Source organism: Mycteria americana, chromosome 10 (assembly GCF_035582795.1).
Source record: "Mycteria americana isolate JAX WOST 10 ecotype Jacksonville Zoo and Gardens chromosome 10, USCA_MyAme_1.0, whole genome shotgun sequence".
Lineage (NCBI taxonomy): Eukaryota > Metazoa > Chordata > Aves > Ciconiiformes > Ciconiidae > Mycteria > Mycteria americana.
Window position 1 is genome coordinate 12,399,332 of NC_134374.1, and position 20,797 is coordinate 12,420,128.

General features: G+C 55.6%; 2 protein-coding genes across 6 annotated transcripts in view; both read left to right on the forward strand.

Annotated features, from left to right (window-relative positions):
• LOC142415236 (tumor necrosis factor ligand superfamily member 10-like) overlaps positions 1-20,797 on the forward strand; it is a 104,460-nt gene that overhangs the window by 53,700 nt on the left and 29,963 nt on the right. The gene's annotated exons all lie outside the window — the stretch shown is intronic.
• Positions 6,113-19,736, forward strand: LOC142415274 (uncharacterized). 5 transcript variants are annotated; one of them, XM_075513390.1, is made up of 11 exons: positions 6,113-6,226; positions 7,485-7,628; positions 8,988-9,329; positions 12,368-12,637; positions 12,852-12,968; positions 14,063-14,164; positions 14,980-15,102; positions 15,335-15,430; positions 15,802-15,894; positions 17,086-17,159; positions 18,229-19,735. In XM_075513390.1, the coding sequence occupies exons 2-11, from the start codon at positions 7,595-7,597 to the stop codon at positions 18,376-18,378; spliced, it is 1,401 nt and encodes a 466-aa protein (XP_075369505.1). In that variant the 5' UTR covers positions 6,113-6,226; positions 7,485-7,594; the 3' UTR covers positions 18,379-19,735. The 5 variants fall into 5 exon arrangements, with proteins under 5 accessions (XP_075369505.1, XP_075369507.1, XP_075369506.1 ...); XM_075513392.1 differs by having other exon boundaries at positions 17,086-17,144; XM_075513391.1 differs by having other exon boundaries at positions 7,497-7,628.

Consider the following 20,797-nt stretch of genomic DNA (forward strand, 5'->3'; position numbering starts at 1 on the left):
ACATGCTTGACCTTGCTCCCCGGTGCGGATGATTTCAGGGTGTGTTTGGAGGGAGGGGGTGTCGGGCTCCCTCGAGGCCAAGCCAAGGGGAAGCAAACACAAACAGACCGACAGTTACTGACATTTGTAAAGGGAATTTTCTTCCTCTTACAAGCGCAATGTCATGAGAATCTCTAGTCAATAATGGACAGAAAGGAGCTTTGCTGGGGAGCATGGGCCATGTTTATGTATCTCATCTCCAAACCTTATGACCTGCTTTTCTCTTCCCCTGTTAGCAATAAATACAAATTATTTATTGACTTTGTGTTTGCATAGCCGTTGCTAGCAGAGTCTCTGGCTTTTCTGTAATACCATTAAGGTTTAAAAAAAAAGTGGCTGAGTTAATCTGGCAGGCTAAACTAGACTTGCTGAGGGTGCATGGTTGCTCAGGACCGTGGCCAGGTGGCTTTCGAATGCTGAGAAGGATGGAGAGTCCACAACCTCTCTGGGCAACCTGTGCCAGCACTTGGTCGCCCTCACAGTAGGACAGTGTTTTCTTCTATTTGGACTGAATTTCCTTTTTAATGTGTGCCATCGCCTCTTGGCCTGTCAGCGGGCACCACTGAAAAGTCTGGCTTCCTCTTCGTTACACCCCTGAATCATCTTTGTGGCCCTTTGCTGGCCTCTCTCCAGTAAGCCCATGGTCTTCCTGGGGTCCCCCTTCCTTCTGGGGGACCCCAGAACTGGACCCAGCACTCCGGATGAGGACTCACCAGTGCTTGAGCAGAGGAGAAGGGTCACCTCCCTCGACCTGCGGTGATGTTCCTCCTAATGCAGCCCAGGACACCGTTGGCCACCTTTGCTGCACGAGCACATTGCTGGCTTGCGGTCAAGGTGGTGTCCACCAGGACCCCCAACGCTTTGCAGAGCTGCTTCCCAGCCGGCCAGCCCCTACGTGTCCTGGTGCCTGGGGTTGTTCCTCCCCAGGCGCAGGACTTTGCATGTCCCCTTGCTGAACTGCACGAGGTCCCTCTCAGCCCATTTCTGCAGCCTGTGGAGGTCCCTTGGATGGCAGCACGACCCTTGGGTGTACCAGCCGCTCCTCCCAGCTTTGCAGCATCCCCAAACGGGCTGAGGGTGCGCTCTGTCCCATCGTCCAGGACATTAATGAAGATGGTAAACAGGACTGGCCCCGCTACCACCCCCCGGGACGCACCGCTAGCGACAGCCCTTGGGCCTGGCTGTCCAGCTGGTTTTCATCCACCCCACTGCCCACTGATCTGACCCAGGCTTGGTCGGCTTCTTGAGGAGGATGCTATGAGAGGCGGCGTCAGAAGACCAGCTTGCCGAGGGCCACGGTGGTGGGTAGAAGGCGGCACTTAGTGAGGAGCCTCTGGAGATATTTTCCTGAGCGGAAAGGTCTCTCGCGGAGTGGGAAGCTGGAGGTCCGGGTCCCTGCAGAGGTGGGTGCATGGGGCAGAGGGAGCATCTCGGGGCATGGTGGCCCCGTCGCTTTGGCAGTGGGTGACCGAGCAGAAACCAGCTCCCTGCTGCCTCCAGCGCTCTCCGGTGCCGCGGCAAAGCGGAGGGGGGGGGAGGAGGAGGAGGAGGAGGAGGCGGGGAGGGACGGACGGAGGGAGGCGCAGCCCCGAGCGCCCGTGGAGCCGCGGCCCCGGCGTGTGGCGGGGGGGCCCGAGCGTTCCGGCCCAGCCCTCGCAGCCGCAGACCCGCGCCCGCTTCTGCGCAGCGGAGCCCGGCCGCAGCCGGGCAGCCGCCCCGGTGCCGCGGTGAGTGTCGCGGGGGCAGCCCCGGGTCCCGTCCCAGCCTCCGGGGCCGCCCTGTGGGGCCGGGGAGGTGGGGATGGGGACCGGAGCGGTGGGAGCAGGGACCGGGAGCGATGGGAACAGGGACCGGGAGCGATGGGAACAGGGACCTGGGGCGATGGGAACAGGGACCTTGGAGCGATGGGAACAGGGACCTGGGGCGATGGGAACAGGGACCTTGGAGCGATGGGAACAGGGACCTGGGGCGATGGGAACAGGGACCTGGGAGCGATGGGAACAGGGACCTGGGGCGATGGGAACAGGGACCTTGGAGCGATGGGAACAGGGACCTTGGAGCGATGGGAACAGGGACCTGGGGCGATGGGAACAGGGACCTGGGGCGATGGGAACAGGGACCTTGGAGCGATGGGAACAGGGACGGGAGCGATGGGAACAGGGACCTTGGAGCGATGGGAACAGGGACCTGGGGCGATGGGAACAGGGACCTGGGAGCGATGGGAACAGGGACAGGAGCGATGGGAACAGGGACAGGAGCGATGGGAACAGGGACCTTGGAGCGATGGGAACAGGGACCTGGGAGCGATGGGAACAGGGACCTGGAGTGATGGGAACAGGGACCTGGGAGCGATGGGAACAGGGACCTGGGAGCGATGGGAACAGGGATCTGGGGCGATGGGAACAGGGACCTGGAGTGATGGGGATGGGGACTGGAACGAGGGGACCAGGGACAGGAGTGATGGGAACAGAGACTGGAGCGGTGGGGCTGGATACTGGACCCATGCAGCCAGGGACCGGAGCAATGGGGATATGTACTGGAGTGATAGGGACGGCTATATGGGAGCAATGGGGATGGAGGGATGAGGCAGGGGCCGGGGGGATTCCCCCAGCCCCGCACTTCCCGGCAGGGCTGCAGGCGCTCTCCCCCACCAGGAGCTGGGCTCTGCTCCCCTCATAACCAGCCCCAGAAATATTAAATATTTACTGGCAGGCAAATTGGCCATATGGCCTCGCTGTGCTGTTTATACAGCTGCTACGCAACCCGTCTCTCCCTGCCGTCCCTGCCCTGCTTATTTGCACAAATGTGGAGAGCTCTGCGATGCTGCGGCTGCTGCCCTTGCCCAGCCGCCTGCTGAGCCCCGTTCCCCCACGCCACCGGCACCGTCGGAGCTGGCCGCTCTGCTGGTAGCGGACCGGTGGCTGGCTGAAGCCCCCTCGCATCGTGGCACTTGCGGTTGGGTTTGGTGGCCTTTTGCATGTGTGATTCGGGCTACTTGGTCCCAGAACTCTTCAATTTGTCTGTCCTGACTGCAGGATGTTTACAGCATTAGAGAAGGGCAGGGTAAAGTTACAAAAGTCTCTGAAATAACTCATAATTTGTTTATGAGGAAGGGGGTTTCTCGGTTTATTTAGAGCTGCAGTTATGCGTAAAGCTGCTCTTTTCTAGATGAGCCTTAACACCTGCTTTGGTTACTCTCACTTTTGGTTTGAGCACAAAACTTGAGCACAAAACCAAATCTGTGGACCTTTTAGGTCGTCACGGTTTGTATCATTCACGGAGAACCTTCGCGACAGGCCTGCTGCTTACAGGGGACGTGGGGTTTTAGCTGAAGGTGTTTTTCCCTTCCATGCAAAGCATTACTGCCAAGTAGCATTTTACAGTTTCTCTACTTGTCATCGGTTGTAGCAGTTTGCCTGTTGCCATTCTTTTTGCCGTGCCTCAGCCGATGTGAGACCGAGAGAGCAGAGCTAGACGTTGCTCAGGAGGGTTTCGTATTTCCTAATGTGGTATTTAATCTTTCAAAGCTGTGGGATGACTTATAATAGGATTATTTGCTTCTCTTTTTTTTAATCATCTCAGGCAAGACCAAAGGTCACTCCTTATAATTTTGCAGTAAGGGCTTTGCATAAGAGCAGGACGAGCACGCTGTTTTTAACGTTTCTCACAGGTCCTTATCAAAGGGCCTGACGATACCAGCCCGCACCACAGGTGCCGGTGGGGGAACAACCTTTGTCCTTGCAAATCACACATCCCTTTTGTTTCTTCTCATCACAAGGTCTGTTGTTATCCCTTAGCCTAGGTCAGGGAAAGTCCATGTTTTTAACAACTGCTAACGTAAACTCGGTTACGCAGGAGGACACGGTACCCTTCTGCCGGAACCGGCGTCGCCTGGCTGGTTCAGGAGACGTGTCTCCAGGTAAGCGTGGTGTTCGAGCAGCCCCGTCCCACCCGGGGCCAGCCGGCCCCTGCAGCCCACGCTCAGATAAAGCCTAGCCCAAGTCCTCCCCCCGCCTTCCTTTTGCCAGGGGCTGATAAAGACCGTGTCTCCTCTTCCCCCATCATCTCTACCGCCCTAGCGTGGCCGCGTGGGTCCCGGCCAAACGATAATGCCAGAGCTGACAGCAAAGCACGACGCCTGCGCCCGTGCTGATTACGTTTGGCTTCACCCCACGCACGGCGGCAGCTCGCTTTGCCAGACCGCACCAAACCCCTCGGACTTCAGCTGTCAGCGTCCCTGCTGCACACAAACTGCCGCAGGAGGAGGAGGAGGAGGAGGAGGAGGTGGTTGCAATACCGGCGGAGCATTTCTTGGCCCCCCTATCCCGAAGGGGGCCATACCCTGCAATACCGAGAGGGTATTGCAGCAGGGAGGACCCGCTGCCTTGCTTGCAGAAGGCCCATTAATGTCCTCAGCAGGCCTTAAAGCCTGGAAGGGCTTTGTAGTGCTGGGGAGCTTCCCTCCTCCCCCCCCCCAGACATTTTTTGTTCAGATATGCGGTGCCTCGGTGGTATCGTAGCTCCAGCTCACATAATGGGCTCTTGTTTTGCAGCTGGGCTCTTTTTCTGCAGCTGAATGCCATTCCTAGAAAAGGCTGGATGAGAGGCTGAAGTGCCCTGGACATGTTTCCCAAGTGCTGCGTGCATACTTTGTAATCAAGGTCCTAAGATATTCCTTACAAAGACCTCTTTGTACAACTCCAGCAGGCTGCAGCATGCTTCTGGTGCAGCTTTTCCATGTGGATTTTGTAAAAATGTAAGATAACGCAGCATAGCAACGATGCTAGAGGCCAAGGGGAAAACATGATAGCCTTAAGTCTGTGCGTCATCCCGCGTCCGATTCCTCTCCCTGTTCGTGTGAGGTTCCATGAAAACTTCTGAAAATATCTGCCCCTTGCCAAAAGCGGTGGTTCGTGTTTACAGCCGCCTCTCAGACCACAAATATTCGACTGCGCTAATGCCTCGCGTGAGACGAGAGGTCCTCTTCAAGAGATAAAGCGGTCTGCGTGGCGGCAGGCAGATCCAACCCACCCTCCGCCTTGCGCGGGCATCTCGTTGCCCAAAGGCTCTTATCCCTTTCCCCAGTCACGTACCTGAGGAGTCCTGGTCTGCTGGTGGAGGAGGGAGGGGAGGAAGAGCGAGTCATTTTCCAAAAGGGCAGCAGCACTCGGAGTAGGAGGTGCGGTACGTGCCCCCCGCCCAAATACGCCGTACTCTCCGTCTCCTGGGGCAAGCCTCATCCCCCCGCCCTAGGCGCAGGGAGAGACCGTCGTACCCAGCTGCGCTGGCTGGGAAGAAGGTCCCTGCCATGCCCGTTGGGATTTGCTTGGATAAAGGAAATCGTCTGCCTCTACAGGACATAAATGCTTTTTCCACGGCTATTTTTCTTATATCCTTAAAATGGCCCTGTAAGCTATAAAACAAAACACAGTTCTCATTTCCCTGTAAAAAGCCGCAACCGGTTCTTGCCCAAACCTCAGAGAGAGCAAGAGGATACCAGGGAAAACGGCCAAAAAAGAGGGTTAAAAATAGCACCACAACCCTCCTCCAGGATCTCAGGCATTTTGCAAAGGGAAAGAAGACAGTCTCCTGCTTCTTCTCCACTTAATTAGACCTGTTGGTTAATGAGCAAATAAAATACCAGTCGTGAGGAAAGCCTACACCAGAAATGACAGGATTTTTCATGGTTTCCACGTACCCGCTAGCCTAGGAGAAGCACAACAAGGAGTTCACATAAGACACGGAGGCATACAAATAACCAGCTTTCTACACGTTAACGTGGCTTTGCAGCCTGCAGCAGCCACTCTGTCCCAGACAATGCAGGTTTTTAGCTGTGCAGAAGCTAAATCACCCTTAACTCGGGTAATTTTCCCCAGAACCTTATTTCCTGAATTCCTCTTAGCAGGGGCACGCAGTTGGCTCTGCTGGTCTCCGTTGCAGGGGTGAACACGACATACCCTGGCTGTTTTCTCTTCCCTTGGGTTTTGGGTTTGTTTGTTTGGTTTTTTTTTTTCTTTTCCCCTTTTTGGGGTCGGGGTCTGGGCTGGGGGGCTGCTTGGCCGTGTCCAGGAGAGCATGCTGGGCGTGCTGCGCGCACGGGCAGCTCGGCAGTGGAAACGGCTTCCCTTTCAGATGCTGCTCTGCTGTTTGCTGGATTCCCCGGAGGAAAGCTGGATGCTGCCAGGAGGTAATGTCTCTCCGAAGGGAGCTCAGCCTTAAACACACCTCCTCACCTCTGTGTCAGAAGTCTGTTCCTTAGCTACCGCCAACCTCGGGCTGTTTCTAAAATAAACCACACGTCATACAGACCATGTTGACTCTTCTGGTCCCAGCTGAGACTCTGATCACAGGGCGGTGAAAAACCCTTTCCCAAAAAATTGTCCCACCGTCCCGTTTCCCGCTGGCCTCCACCCTCACCCTTGCTCCAGAGCCTTGCAAAACCCACCAGCGAACGCCGTCCCTGCTGGCCCAATGCCAAAGCTTGCAGCCTGGCTCTGCAAACCAGCCCTGAGAGCTGTTCCCGTTCCAATAACGCCCCGTGGCAAAGCGCGTTGGAGGCAGGCGGGTTGTTCTCGAGCTCTCTCACGCCCACCGAGTCTTGCGGTGTGTGTTGCAGTCTGCGTTGCGAAGAAACTAAGGTAAAAGGTCTCTAAAAAAAGTTGGAGAAGACCCAGAGAACAGCAGCCAAAATGATCAAGAGCTTGCAAGGAGAGACTGAAAAGGCTGGGAGCCTTCCGGTTGGAGAGGAGGGGGTGGCAAAGGGGATGGGACAGAGGTTTTCAAAGTTGTGAAGGTGATGCATAAAGCAGATGTGGAGCCCATATTCACATGACACATACTCATATTGCCCATGCCACAGGGCAAGAGTCAGGGAGGGCATGAGTCAGGGCTGCTCAAGGGAGTGATGAAATGAGTTCAACCTGAGAAGAGAAAGTACTTGGGTAGGCATCGGGGTGGGAGCGTGGAGCTCCTACTATCCGGGAGGCCGTGGAGGTGGTTGCTAAATACAAACGGGCAATTTCATGGCCAGCAGATGCAGAAAAAAATACTAAAAGGACGAGGCAGGGCTGTACCTGCTAGCATTGTAAAGCTGCAGCACGCAGGAAGGGCTGCAGAAAGCGGCGAGGTGCTCGTCACCCCCAGTAACTGCTGCGCCCATGCTGGTCTGGATATCAGCGATCTTTGTGTCTAGGAAGTCCTTCTTTTGTTAATCGCTGTGGTGAATCGGTGCTGAACACAGGCACGGCCGTGATGGTTTGTTTCCCGGAGCTGCGCTGTTCGGAGCGGCGTGGGCTGGGGCTGCTGTACAGCAACCCCCTGCTTCAGCCTGCGCCACCTGCAGTGATGCCGGCGCTGGGGGGACACACGGAGGCGGCCTGGGGCTCCCGAGCACCCTTCGCCTTCCCCAGTCCCTGCGTGGCAGACGCCAACGGTGCTTTTCACAGTGTCCTTCGCAGGCCCGTCCATCATGCCTAGAGCGGCCATCCCAAGACCTCGTCGCTGCAGAAGGAGCTTATCCCTCGTGCTGGTTTGAAAGAGCCTGCGGGGCTTTACCATGTTAACCCGGCTGCAGGCGGCCGTCGCAGGCTGTGAGTATGAAAAGGGACTCGCGTGGGGCTTGCAGCGGCCGTGCACCTCCTGGGAGAACATATGCTTGCAGCATTTCCGTGCTCTCCTTGCGTCCCTGCCCCGGGCTGCGGCAGTGCTGGTAAAGGCGTGCGCGCCGGGAGCCATCCTGGTAGGTGCCTGCTTCCTCCCAGCGCTGCGGCATCTCCGTACCTGGGTACCACCACCGCCTCTTACAAGCAGCTCTCCTCCACTGCGTGCCTAAGGACTGCTTCCCCGAGAGCCTCTTCTCCACTCTCCGACCGTGGCGTACCCTCCGCTACCCTTCCCTGAGCCTCCCCGCCATCATCTTTCCTCTTTGCTTAGACAAGCTTTCCTTTTGGTACCTGTTCCTGTAGCTCGTTCCCTCTTCAGCAACCAGCATAACCTTTTCAACATGCTAAAAGCAGCCCCAGGATGACGGTTCTGGCAGATGTGGGGGCTGGAGATATCGGACGTGACTTTCCGCTTGCTAAGTCCTTTTGCACCCCCGCTGCTAGGACAGGACTCTCACGCCTGGGTTTTGTACAGCCAAGGATCCTTTCAGGGTCGCACTTGCAGACTCCCCCCCACATTAGTTTCATTCTGCCCCGGGGGAAACCATAAAACATTTTCAAGACAACGGCTCTTATGTAAAGGCCCGTTTAGATTCCTTTTCGCGCTCGAAGCGGCTCGTCTACACGGCAGTTGCACCAGAGAGCCGTTGCGTTACTCAGAGGTGCCAGGAAACGTGAATACATGATGAATTAGCACCTTCCAGATGCGTAAGGTCACTGGGCGCCGAGCTAAGTGGGAGCGTAAGTTTTGCAGGGCTTAACCTCCTCTTGAGAGGACGGCGAGGCTGAGGCTGAATACACCTGTAGGCTTTAACAGCGTTCCGAAAGGTCAGCTCTCAGGCGCCGGTTATTTAGCAGCCAGGACTACACAGTCCCAACAAAGTGCGTTTCAGAGCTTGTTTTCCAAGCAATGCCCTTCCTTCCAGCTGCCAAGGGAGCAGCTCAAGATCCAGGGGCGAAGCCACACTGATTACGGTCCCCGTTAGCAACTCCTGATGTGCAGAAAACCCCCAAAAGTCCAGATTTTCATCATTTTCATTCCAAAGGGCAAGGAATTGTCTTAACCAGCTAAAAAGCATTTATATAACGCACCAACAAAAAATGTTACCGTTTTTATCTTGGCAAAGCAGGAAGGAAATCAGACATGTGGCATAACACGCTGCAGGAAGTCAGTTGGTAACTTGTGCCCAAGAGAAACAAAAATAGGATGTACAAGCAGATTAAATAGCTCTTTGGCTTTTGCTTTAAAACTAACCCATCCTGCTCTGGCATCTCTCCTATTTCCAGACCTGTTGCTGGTTTTGCAGGGGTCCTCCGCAGTGGTGGAAATCACAGAAAGAAGGGTTGCAGCTGAGGGATCCTCCGTACTGATGCTTGCACCGGATATCAAGAACGTAAACTTCATCGAGTGGGAATACATAAGAAACACCACCCCGGAATTCATCCTGCAGTACTATGCGGATTACCAGTCTCCAACCATTTACTCCGCTTACCAAGGCAGAGTGATTTTCTACCCGAAGAACGGCTCGATTCTCCTGCAGAGGTTACAGGAGACAGACAGCGGCATCTATAAAGCAACAGTTGATCTGATGCAGCATAAAGCTAGGACAACCCTCCTGGAAGTTATCAGTAAGTCAAATGTGTTGAGAGGGTGTTTTTCTCAGACAGAGATTCACCAGCCAGTGCAGCAGACAGGTCCGCGAGACAGCAACCAGAGTAGAGCCATAGACCCATAGAATATCTCGAGTTACCTCGAGGCCAACTCCCTGCTCCTGCCAGGACTACCTAACCCTAAACCGCATGACTAAGAGCATCCTCCAGTCACTTCTTGAACTCCGACAGGCTTGGTGCCGTGACCACTTCCTCGGGGACCCTGTTCCAGTGACCAACCGCCCTCTCAGTGAAGAACCTTTTCCTAATGTCCAGCCTGAACTTCCCCTGACACAGCCTCATTCCATTTCCTTGTGTCCTACGACTGGTCACCAGCGAGAGATCAGCACCTTCCCCTCCGCTTGCCCCCCTTGAGGAAGTTGTAGGCTGCGATGAGGGCACCCCTCGGCCACGAGGTCACCCCTCAGCCTTCTTTCCTCCAGGCTGAACAAGCCAAGTGACCTCAGCCGCTCCTCCTACGTCTTGCCCTCGAGACCTTTCACCATCTTGGTCGCCCTTGATGTCCTTCTTATATTGAGGTGCCCAAAACTGCACCCAGCACGCGAGGTGGGGCCGCACCAGTGCAGTGCAGAGTGGGACAATCGCCTCCCCTCGACCGGCTAGCGATGCTGTGCTCCAGGCACCCCAGGACACGGTTGGCCCTTTTGGCTACCAGGGCACACTGTTGACTCATATGCAACTTGCCATCAACCCAGACCCCCAGATCTCTTTCCGCGGGGCTGCTCTCCAGCCTCTCGTCCCCCAGTTTGTACATATAACCAGGATTATCCCGTCCCACGCGGAGAATCCGGCACTTGCTCTTGTCGAATTTCATACGGTTGGTGATTGCCCAGCTCTCTGGTCTATCCAGATCGCTCTGTAAGGCCTCTCTACCCTCCAGGGAGTCCACAGCTCCTCCTAGTTTAGTATCATCAGTAAACTTACTTAATGTATATTTGGCTCCTGCATCCAGATCATTTATAAAACCATTAAAGAGCACTGGCCCTAAAATTGAGCCCTGGGGAGCCCCACTGGTGCCTGCCCGCCAGCCTGATGTCACCCCACTTACTATAACCCTTTGAGCCCAACCCGCCAGCCAATTGCTCACGCGACGCATGATGGACTTGTCTAGCTGTGTGCTGTGACGTCCGTCACAGAAGGATGCTGTGAGAGACAGTATCAAAAGCTTTGCTACAACCCAAAAAAACCCCACTGGCTTCCCTTGGCCAACCAGACCTTGTCATAAAAGGAAATGACGTTGGTTAAGCAGGACTTTCCCTTCGTGAACTCATGTTGGCTATGACCAATGACTGCGTTGTCTCTCAAGGGTTTTTCAGTAACTCCCAGAATAACCTCTTCCATAATTTTACCAGGCACTGAAGCGAGACTGACAGGCTAATTACCAGGCAATTGTAATTACTGTAAATAATCTGTAATTACCACGGTCTTCCTTCTTACCGTTCTTGAAAATTGGGACATTTGCCGGCTTCCAGTTGACTGGGACCTCTCCAGATTCCCAAGACCATTGAAAAATAACGGAGGGAGGTTCCGTGATAACATCAGCCACCTCTTTCAGCACCCTGGGAGGAATCCCAGCGGGCTTCCAGCTGGAGCAGCAAGTCTCGAGCTAGAGGAGGATTTCTGGTTTCATCACTGCCTTGAAAGACACAGACTGGAGACCCTGAAAGAGTTGCTGGGAAATGCCAGAGGGGTTTTTGCAACTGAGTCTGGCTGTGGGTTGAGCTCCTGGTTGGGACATCAGGCTGCATGGTGCCTTCATCCTGGAGCGATAGAAACGGGGGACACCTTCTGCCTTAACTTTTATCTACTTGTTTTGTCATGAACAAAGGATGCTCACAGGAAGTTTATGGCATAAAAGTCCCTCAAGAGAAGGGATTTCTGTTCACATTTGATGAGCAAAACAAATGCCATGGTAAAATGATCTGAGGAACTCGGGAGCTGCAGCTTGTGGCCAGTCCCTTGGAGCTGGGGCCAGAAGCTCCCTGGTAGCACTCCCAGGATAAGCTGCTGCCTCACCAATCGCCCTGCTAACCCCTTCAGGATCAGACCCTGCGATCAGCTGGGTTCATGGATGCTTTTCACCAGAGGGTGGGTCTGCCAGGCAGATGTGGCTGATCTCCCGTGGCTCCCTGCAGGAGCTCCCCCTCCCTAGGTCCAGGCCTTGCAGACTCTTTTCCTTCACGCCAGCATTGCCTTTCTCTGTCTCTGAATTTCCCTGAAAAATAAACAGAAATGAGAGCTCACCCTGTTTTGAACTGCCCTTTCCTAGAGCTCAGCATCACTACATGAGCACACTGCATGTAGGAGAACCAGGGATGAAGGACCTCAGGAGCATGTGGTTGCTATCAAGTGGAAGTCCAGATGTAGTTAAGAACAGCCCCGACCGGTGCAGGCACCTCGGCGTTAGCTGAGGGATGGAGTCAGCCCTCTTTTTGCGCATGGCAGGGGTCTCCATCATGCAAGGCTTGCTTCTCTGTGCTGTGGCCCATGTGGAGCTGGACCAGTTTAATTGCGGGCAGCAGCGGAGTCCCACATTGCTGCTCTTTGGCTGAACTTCACAACTTCTTTGACCCCCTCCCACACTTCCTCACGCCACTGCTGTGTGCGAAAAGCTCTCTCCTCTTGGGACACCCCATGGCAGACAGTGTCCAGAAAGTCCCTGTCATCACTTCCCAGTGTAATCCCACCTCGCAGCTCTTTCAGGTCGGCGTCCCCAAGTCCAAGGTGCCGTGCCTGATCTCCAAGGCTTGGTAGTGTCCATCCTAGGGGTGGCACGGTGGCAGGGGTGGGGACATCTGCTTTCTGCTTTGATCTTGGTGGATGTTGCCCTGCTCCTGCAGTATCTTCGCTCTCTCCAAACCGACCTGGGGCATAAATCAGAAGGGAAGGACCTGCTCACTCCCCAAGGGGCTTGGTATTCTTGCACATTTTCAGGTCCAAAGCAAGGCAGTACTCATGCTCCTGGGAGTGCTACCATGCTGCTCTTTCCTTTCCAGAGCCTGTGCCCCAGCCTGAGCTCCAGTGCAGTTTGAACCTGGCAGGTTCGCCCATTGAGCTGGTCTGCGTGGTGCCAGAGGGAACAGTGGCTTCCATCTCCTGGAAGAAGGAGGGACGTCCCCTTCCCCCCGAAAAGTGCTATCTGGTCTCTGGAAACATCTCCGTGCTGCAGATAAGGAGCGGAGAGAAGTCAGACTGCGGCTCCTACTCCTGCAACGTCAGCAACGTGATAAGCTGGAAGGAGGCAGCCCTGAACCTGACGGTGACAGGTTAGCCTTGCCCTGACTTCGTGGGTCCAGCGGTTTGCTGTGCTGTCGCAGGTCCACCCCGCAGGGCGCAACTGTCTCTCATGGGCTTTCCTGAGCAAGGAAGACCCAGAACTCGTCCCTCGGGTTTTCCAGCATTTTGAGGTTTCCTGGGATCGCTGCTCTGTGTTTCGAGGTTGTCCCCAGCACGGGGTTTCCCTCCTGCCCTGCCTTGCAGGTCTCACGCCTCCTCTACAACACGTGCAGAGGCTGGCCATCATCGCGCTGACGTTCATTGCCACCTCCGCCACCAGCTTCGTTATCCTGCTCTGTCAGCCGAGGGAGCACAGGTTCGGTGAGTGCCAGGACCGCACCCCAGCCCCCCAAACTAAACCCTTCTCTCCCCAGCACGGGCAGGGCAGACGGCAGGGAGCCTCAGCCAAGCTCCTTCTCGTCCTAATTCACTTTGGTAGCGGGAGGAAATCTGCTCAGCTCGTGCCTTTCTTCTTATGCCTCTGTAGCTTGCACAGAAAATAAAACTTCCTGGAAGCAGCTAATCCCCAATGGCTCTGTAAGAGATGGACCCAAAAATATCACAGCACCAAGCGTAGGAGTCATTCCTCTCCCATTCCTCGGGCATCCCTGGGGAGAAATAAAAAACACACAGGCTGCATGGGAAGAGCCTTCCCGCCTGGACTTGGCCAAAGATCACGTCTCGCGGCTTTTGGTGACCAAGCACACTGGCGTTTGGGTCGTGACATTGGATCCGTACCCAAGGATCCAGGTTAACGTGGGTTCTTCAGTAGCAACACAATATATTGATTAACAGAAAACAAACCTCAAGACGTAGCCAACAGCAAGTCCTCCCACACAGTCTTTGTAATCTGCTAGTGCGTTCTTCTACCCACCAGGAATAATCCCCAGAGTAACGGAGACCATCTGGAGAGCAGAGGTGAAGCCCTACGGCTGGCAGGAAAGTTCTCCCATGTGTTATTTGTCTCTCAGCATTAACGCCGGGGACATGTGCAGGTTGTGGCGTGAGGTCTTGCCTTTGGGGGCAATCCCCCCGAGGAGCTCTCCAGGCCTGGTGCTTGTGGCAAGAGCTTGTGCCACGTGGGCTTTCCCCCATGAAGTGGGTCTCCAGAGGAAATCCAGCTCTTCTCAGGTCACTATAGGAGGCAAAACCTCGGGCAGACGTGTTGTAAAGTGTCTCACTAGGTGGAACTGGTGCCTGGCTCAGTGTGGAACAACCCCAAATCTGGCTGGTTTTTCCTGGTTCCTCCTGAAGTCAAAGCAAGCCCTTGAAAGTTCACCAGGTTTTCTTTTCAGGGTTTCTAAACCTCAGGGATTCAATTCTTTACAAAGAAAACTTGTGCTTGTTTATCTCCCATTTCCAGCCTGCCCCCATCCTGTTTGTGTGGTACTGATTACGTTTGCCTTTTTTCCCAGGAGAGGGAACGTGGAAATATATAATTCTGTTCACCCATGGAATGCTGTGTATCTCCTCTGTCCTCCTGCTTCCCACCTCCATCATCTGGATGCAGGAACAAGGTAGGATTCATTTAACCTGATTTGTTCTTGATTGCTTCAGTGTCTCATCTTTCTTCTTCCTCCGGGTATTTACAGTAGCATCTTTGATGTAGCAGTATTTGATTTGGAGAAATTGAAGTTAGACTTCACTGCCCTGTAGCCCGCAGGCTCCTCTTCCTCCGCTTTTTTGAAACTCACGGGCTACATTTGTCCCTTTGCACGCTTCAGGTACCACTACCCCTTCTCCAGGACTTCTCAAAAATTAAAAAGCGGTTCAGAAACCACTTCCACCAGACCGTAAGGGACCGTGGGCGACGAACACAAAGCTCGGCTGTTCTAAAACTGCTCCGTAGCCAGTTCTTCCCTGCCCCAGGCTGAGGCTACCTATTTGTCATGCCATGGGTGCTCATTTGCTACGTGCTGAGCCGCAAGCAGACATTAAGGCAAACAAGCCCAAAGAACCTCCCCCTCAAAACATGCGGGTCTTCGCCCCATTCTCTGTTGAAAGACGGGTGCTGCCTACGTGTACATTTATCGTAAATATTGCTTGCTACCAACTTCCAGGATAAAAACTGTCCTCGGCTGTAGGATATGGTCCCCTGGCCAGCAGCGCCGAGCCAGTCCCCGCTTCCAGACCCATGCCCAGGCCATGGGGGACCCTTCTCGTCTGCAGTCCTGCTGCTGCACAGCCCCACTGCCCAGGGCGACGGATCCTGCGCTCCCAGATGCAGCAGCTGGGTGCAGGGTTGCCACAAGCCAACTCTCCTTGCCTTGTTCTCAGACCGCTGCCTCCACCAGTTTCCATCTCACCTTCTGGTTTACTTCTGCTCCCGCAGGTCTTTCTGCTGCCTTCGTCTTGCTTGGGCTGTTCTTCTTTGCTGCGATAATAGCAACTGCCCAGGCAGCAGCAGCAGTGGTGTGGAAACCAGAAGCTCTAAGCCGCTTCAAAATCAAAATGTGTAAGTTGCTGTTTATGATCGAAACCTCTGGTGGAAAAGGCCCGATAAGAGCCCAGAAGTAAACTCCTTAGGTTTTCACTCCCAGGAGCGAGCAGAGGCTCGGCATGCTGCCGTGGTGCATGTCCAGAGACATTGCCCATGCCTTGCCCACCGAAGCCTGGCTCCTCCGCCTGCCAGCCCGCGCTCCTTACGCATTCTCCTCTCGTCCGTCAGCAGTATTTCCCTCTCCCAGGGTACCGTGTCATCCAGAACTCTACAGCCCCCACAACACTGATCGTCAACTTGTTGTTCACCACCCTCTTGCTCCAAAATATCCAGCAGCTCCATGGTAAGGGGTGGCCCAGGTTTGCACCGCTCGTGCCCTTGCTCACCTTTCTTCTGGGGAGCAGTGGGGTATCTGGGGGGGGGTTGGCTTCACACGGGGCAGAGAGAGTCCTTAGGTGGCTTTGCATGGCTGGTCCTGCAAGAAACCTTGTTGTAGTTGACGTAGTCGCGGCAGCTTCGCGCTGAGCGGGGAGGTGGTAGCTCTTAGGTAGCAAAGCAAGGTTCACCACGGTGGCTCCGTGATTTGAAACACAGGGATCCCCCCTCTCCGTCGCATAGGAAGTCCCTGGATTAAATTCACGGTGCCTCAATGTTCAAAGGGGGGCGTTGGCCAGAGGAGCAACTGCTGACAAGTTCTCCCTTTCTCTTCGGCAGAGCGAGGCTGCTCGGAGGCCGTTGATCTGACAACCAGCTATGTCTTTGCAGCTGTAGCAGTCCTCATGACGCTGCTGTTCCTCCTCCTATGGTGTAAGTAGCCCCGCGGTTTCCTTCCAGCAACCGTAACGAGTTGCTCAGCCACTGAGACCCCCCAGGCTCAGCCACCACACCCTCCCCTGGCAGCGGGTAGCAGGAAAGATGCTTTCAGTTAGATAAAAACCAGACTTTTCTTTTTTAAAGAGCGGGACTGTCCAAATCAGCTGAGGACCCAACTCTGGTGCCCACCCTTTTAGGAAAGCCACAGTAGGCACTGGTCCCTGCCTGCAGTCTTTGCCAGCACCTCTGCTTTCCCCATGGATGCTCAAGGAAAGCGAGTTTCTCCTCCAGAACATCCTACCATGATCTTCCCTAGCGATAGCCGTACCCTGGACAAAAAAAACCTCAGCTATGGCGAGCTTTGGGAGGAGAAAACTATCTGATAAACAGGCAGAAATAGGTCTGGGAACCTCTTATGACCCGGGAGAGCAGCTGACCAGTCATCCCAGTGAAGCAGGGGTTGCAGAGTGAGGTTGAGTAGTTAATTTTCCATCCCTCCAGCTCTGGGATGGGAGGGATGTGATTTCCACGTGTCTACTGTGATTTTTCCAGCTTCTCCTTTTAAAGTTCCTGGTTTCTGTGGTCTCGCCATGTGAATCCCCTCATTACCATGATTAGCAATGATTAGACCATGATACAATTACCATGAGTAGACCCATCTGGCCTCCTCCTGCACAGGCTCTGCGGTGGCCCGGTCTCGAGGGCTGGCTGGCCATCCCAGTGGTCTTCCTGAAAACACTGGCTGGGTCTTCGGGATCACATGTAGCATCTCGGGGAACTGGTAAGAAGAAGGGTCAATAGCATGTTGAGGAGAGGATGCCCTCCTGAAAGGGGGCACTCACGCTTTCCCAGAGCACACGGAGCATTTCCACGTCAGAAATATAGGAGATATTGCACCGAGTCCATACAGCCAAAGGGAGGCAGAGTTGAGCTGCAGGGCGTGCAGGCAAGGCGGCTGTCCTAGGCAGAAGTCCACTCTCCCCGCTGCCTTCCTCCTTCCCCTCCCCAAAACGGGGGTCTCCTGGTTTTGGAAACAGAGGGGCTCTGCCCAGTGAAAGGCTCCCATCGTCGCTGCTGTCTGCAGCCAGCTTTTCTTCACCCGTCCCGTGAAATGCGGGGTGCTGCCCGAATTGCCAGGGCGTTGCTGGAAACCCAAGGGTTACTTGGCCTTTCCTTTATTTCCAGATCACAGGAATAAGCAAAAGCAGGTGACGAAAAAACAGCATGCCATCCGGAGCGCGGAAGTCATGGCCACCTTGGTAACTCACTGCCGTTAGCTGGTTCCCCACTAGCTGGTTCCTCCTTTTTATTTAAGGATGAATATTTAATTCATAACAAATATTTATGAATATTTAATTCATAATAACAAGGAAGCATCTGCCTGCCTTCCTGCAGAACGCTATGGGCTTTGTCCTCACCCCGGGGGGGACACAGCGAGCCCGCTGGTGGCCGGTGCCGTAGTTCAGCTTGGTCCCATGGGACCTGTGGGGTCACTGCCACGTCCCGGGGAGCCTTCCCAGGTTTGGGGGTGCGGTGGACAACGTCCCGATACCTGCAGCTTCACCCGCCTGTGCCAGCACTCCAGGGATGTGCTCGGCTGCCTGGAGAAGCATCTCAGTGTCCCGAATAGGGCAGTTCTCAGGGCTGCTGCAGTTTGAGTAAAAACATTCCGCTAGACCTTCTCTCCTCTACGACACCTAGTAGAGGTGTAGTAACCTACACCCAAAACAGCTACAAGACGCAGAGGAAAACCACAGGCCCCTTTACCCACAGCATCAACACTAAACACACGCCTTCCGGAGTCGCTTCACTCTCTCCCTTCCACCCCGCTCCGTCTCAGAGAAACCAACCTCCCTCCCTCCCATGCCGGCACCGCCAGCGCTCAGCCTCGCTGCGGCCGGGGCAGATTTGCCCCAGCCCCACCTTCCGCTCCCGCCTCCTTATTTCAGAGGTGCCAGAAGCATTTGAGGGTCAGGGGAGCCCCCCCTTACTTCTCCTGCAGCTGAGCCTTAGGCTCGACGGTGTCGGCACGGGGGCCGACGCTGCACCCCTGCGTTTCGGGGGTGCTGGCGCGCAGCCTTCCCCCGCCTCTGGAGGGGGTCATCTCCTGCCTCCCCCCAGGCCAGTCTCTGGGGGTGATTTGAGGGATTGGGATGTTTAAGAGGAGCGCAACGGCACTGTGTGCCGGCGGGGTGCTCGTCCCAGGGCTGGGACAACCTGCCCCCCCCCCCCCCAGCACAGTTTGCTATGGGATGCTTCACAGTGCGGCTGAAGAGGTCCCAGTCCCTTTCGTGCCACCAAAGGACACGGTCCCCGTGTTTTTGGCAGGTGATGGAAGAAACCCAAGGACAGAAGCATGAAGGGGAGTCAACAGCCATCCCTCCACCGGCCAGGGAGCTGCGTTCACTCACCGTGGGCAGCTGGGAAGAGCCCCCAGGAGCGTGGAAGCTGCCGTTGGCCAAAACAAGGCATCTGTAAGCTCTGCCTATAACCTAGCACTAGCGAGGCAAGGCTTTGGGCAAAAATCTTCCCCAAACGTTGCCAGCCAGGTCTCCAAGCGATAGCTGCAGGTGACAAATGATACTCCCCCCACCCCACCTGCCCTGCCCTCTATTCGGAAAACACAGGCTAAGAGAAAATATGAGTCAGTGCTCCTGCTAATGCTGGTCACCACCCAAGCAGGGGCGGCTTTTCCATGAGCCAGATATTGTATCAGGCTCCAAGCTGGAGGTTAAGCAGCCTCACTAACACTGTCACACCACAGGCCTTCTTTTTTAGTATGTTAATGAGTCAAAAAAGAAAAAAAAAAAAAAAAAAGAGACATATAAACGTCAATCGAGGGAAAAAGCTGATGGTCTGGAGTGTTTCGAGGAATTTGATCCAGTTGCCTCAGCTGGAATGTATCGCTGCTATTAATTAGCGTACACAACACAGAAGAGCAGACTAACACCCAGCTTTAGCCCGGTCAATGTTTGTCCCGCTATAAAAGCCACAGGTACCACCTTGCCCACGCACGGCCAAGACGCGCTGCTGCCCCAGCTGCCCTGCCTGCGCTTTGGCTTCTGAAGCTTTGAGCTGACCCTGCTCTGCTTCCAGCAGAGCTCTGCCGGCCTCTGCCCGCGAGAAGATTCCGGTGTCACCGCCGCGTGCGGTGCTGCTCTCCGCCGCTTCCTCCTCCCGCCTCTGTAGGTCCCTTTCTAAGGTGCAGCGAGTCCGGCTGGTGGCTCGCAGGGGCGGCAGCTCCGCCCGGCTCTGCGATCCCACCTTCCCCTCGAACTTGCCTTCCCTCAGTTTTGCGAGGCAAACGTCCCCCTGTCGCATCACCTTCCTCAGAAAACTCACCCCACGCGCTTGTCCGTCTGTCCGACGCCCGCTCCCGCCCTTCCTTGCCTGGTGCCAGCTCCTCCGGGCACACCTTTGGCCCCACGCTCCCAGCCTTGGAAAGGATGCCTCGCCTTGGAGAAGGATGACCGGGAAAGGCGGCTCCAGGCATCCCTAGGTACCGCCGGGATGGGATTTTTTTTAACGTATTTTAAAGCATCCCCGAACTAGGTTGGCCTGAGCCCGTTGCCCTTCCACAGTACTCTTAACCGCCCCGGCATTCATGCTGTGGCCTTCAGCAGCTTCCTTTGCAGGCTGTAGCATTTTAGGTGAAGTTGAACTTCTGCCAAGGTCCTTTTGTTTGTCCCCCTTGGACAGGATGTCAGTTCTAAGGTGTGTTCATCCGTCAAACAAAAAAAAAAAAAAGGCAAAAGAAAAAAATACCTTCTGTTTCTTTTTTCCTCACTTTGTTAACAAACGTAATAATATAAATAAAATACGATAAACTTAATAAAATAAAAATATTCCACGTGGATACTTCCGGGTGTATCCCCGTCTTGCTTCCTCGAGCAGAAGGCGACTCCCTCCCATTCCCGACCCCACTCACGGCGGGTTCCCGCCCCGGCAAGTGCTGGACCAGGTTTCACCGAGTCTGGGGCTTTGCTGCGGTTTCCGCAGCTGCCTCTGCCCTCGGCTCCCCAGCCGGGCGCTGCTTTACGTCGAGGAAAGGGGAATGCTGTTTTGGGAAGAAGGCGGCTTCTCACCCCGTGTCGGACCTGCTTTCTCCTGGCTGCTGAGCGCTGCGAGGCTGGGATGGGGCTCGAGGTCTCCCCTGGCGCGGCCAGGAATCGCCCGGGCTGTTAAGCCACAGGAGGGTGCTGGGTGCTGCACCCTGGCTGGGGGGGCTTCCCCACCCGTCGCCACCCCCCTCGGCCTCCTCACTTCAAGCCCCGCTTCCCCTGCCTGAGCTCCGGCTGGCTGAGCGCCCGCGGCCCTGCCGAATCCCCACCAAGCCGCGCTGGCAGGGATGCCGTCTCTTCCCACGTACGCTTACCCCGTCGGCTGCGTTGGGACGTCCCTCGTCCCCGCGTACGCGCAGCAGGCTGGATTCGGGGTGTCCCTCCTCGCTGGGGGAGGAACAGCCCCCTCCCCGGCTGGACTTGGGGTGCAGGGGAGCACTTCCCACCAGCAGCGCAGCCCGGGCAGGGCTGCGGCCGAGCCGGGGACGGCCGCTCCGCCGGTGTGGCTCGGACAGGGACGGAAAGCCGGGGGCAGGGACACGTATCCCGTAGCGCTCGCCTGTCAGAGCGCGGCTGCAGGCAGCAAACAGGGAGCCGTTTGGGATGCTGTGGATCAAACCTGGGGTACAGACCTGAGACTTCCCCGGTTTTTGGCCCTGCTGAGCCCAGACCGCACAGAGGAGGAGGATGGGGAGGAGGAGCGATGGCAGGGCCAGGCGCGGGGCAGCGACGGCTGGGCAGGCAGAGCGCGTCTCTGGGGGGACCCGCCGGGACCTTGGCGTGGGGCCGTGTCCCAAGGGAAGGGCTGTGCCCCAGAGACTGTCGTCCCACAGCAA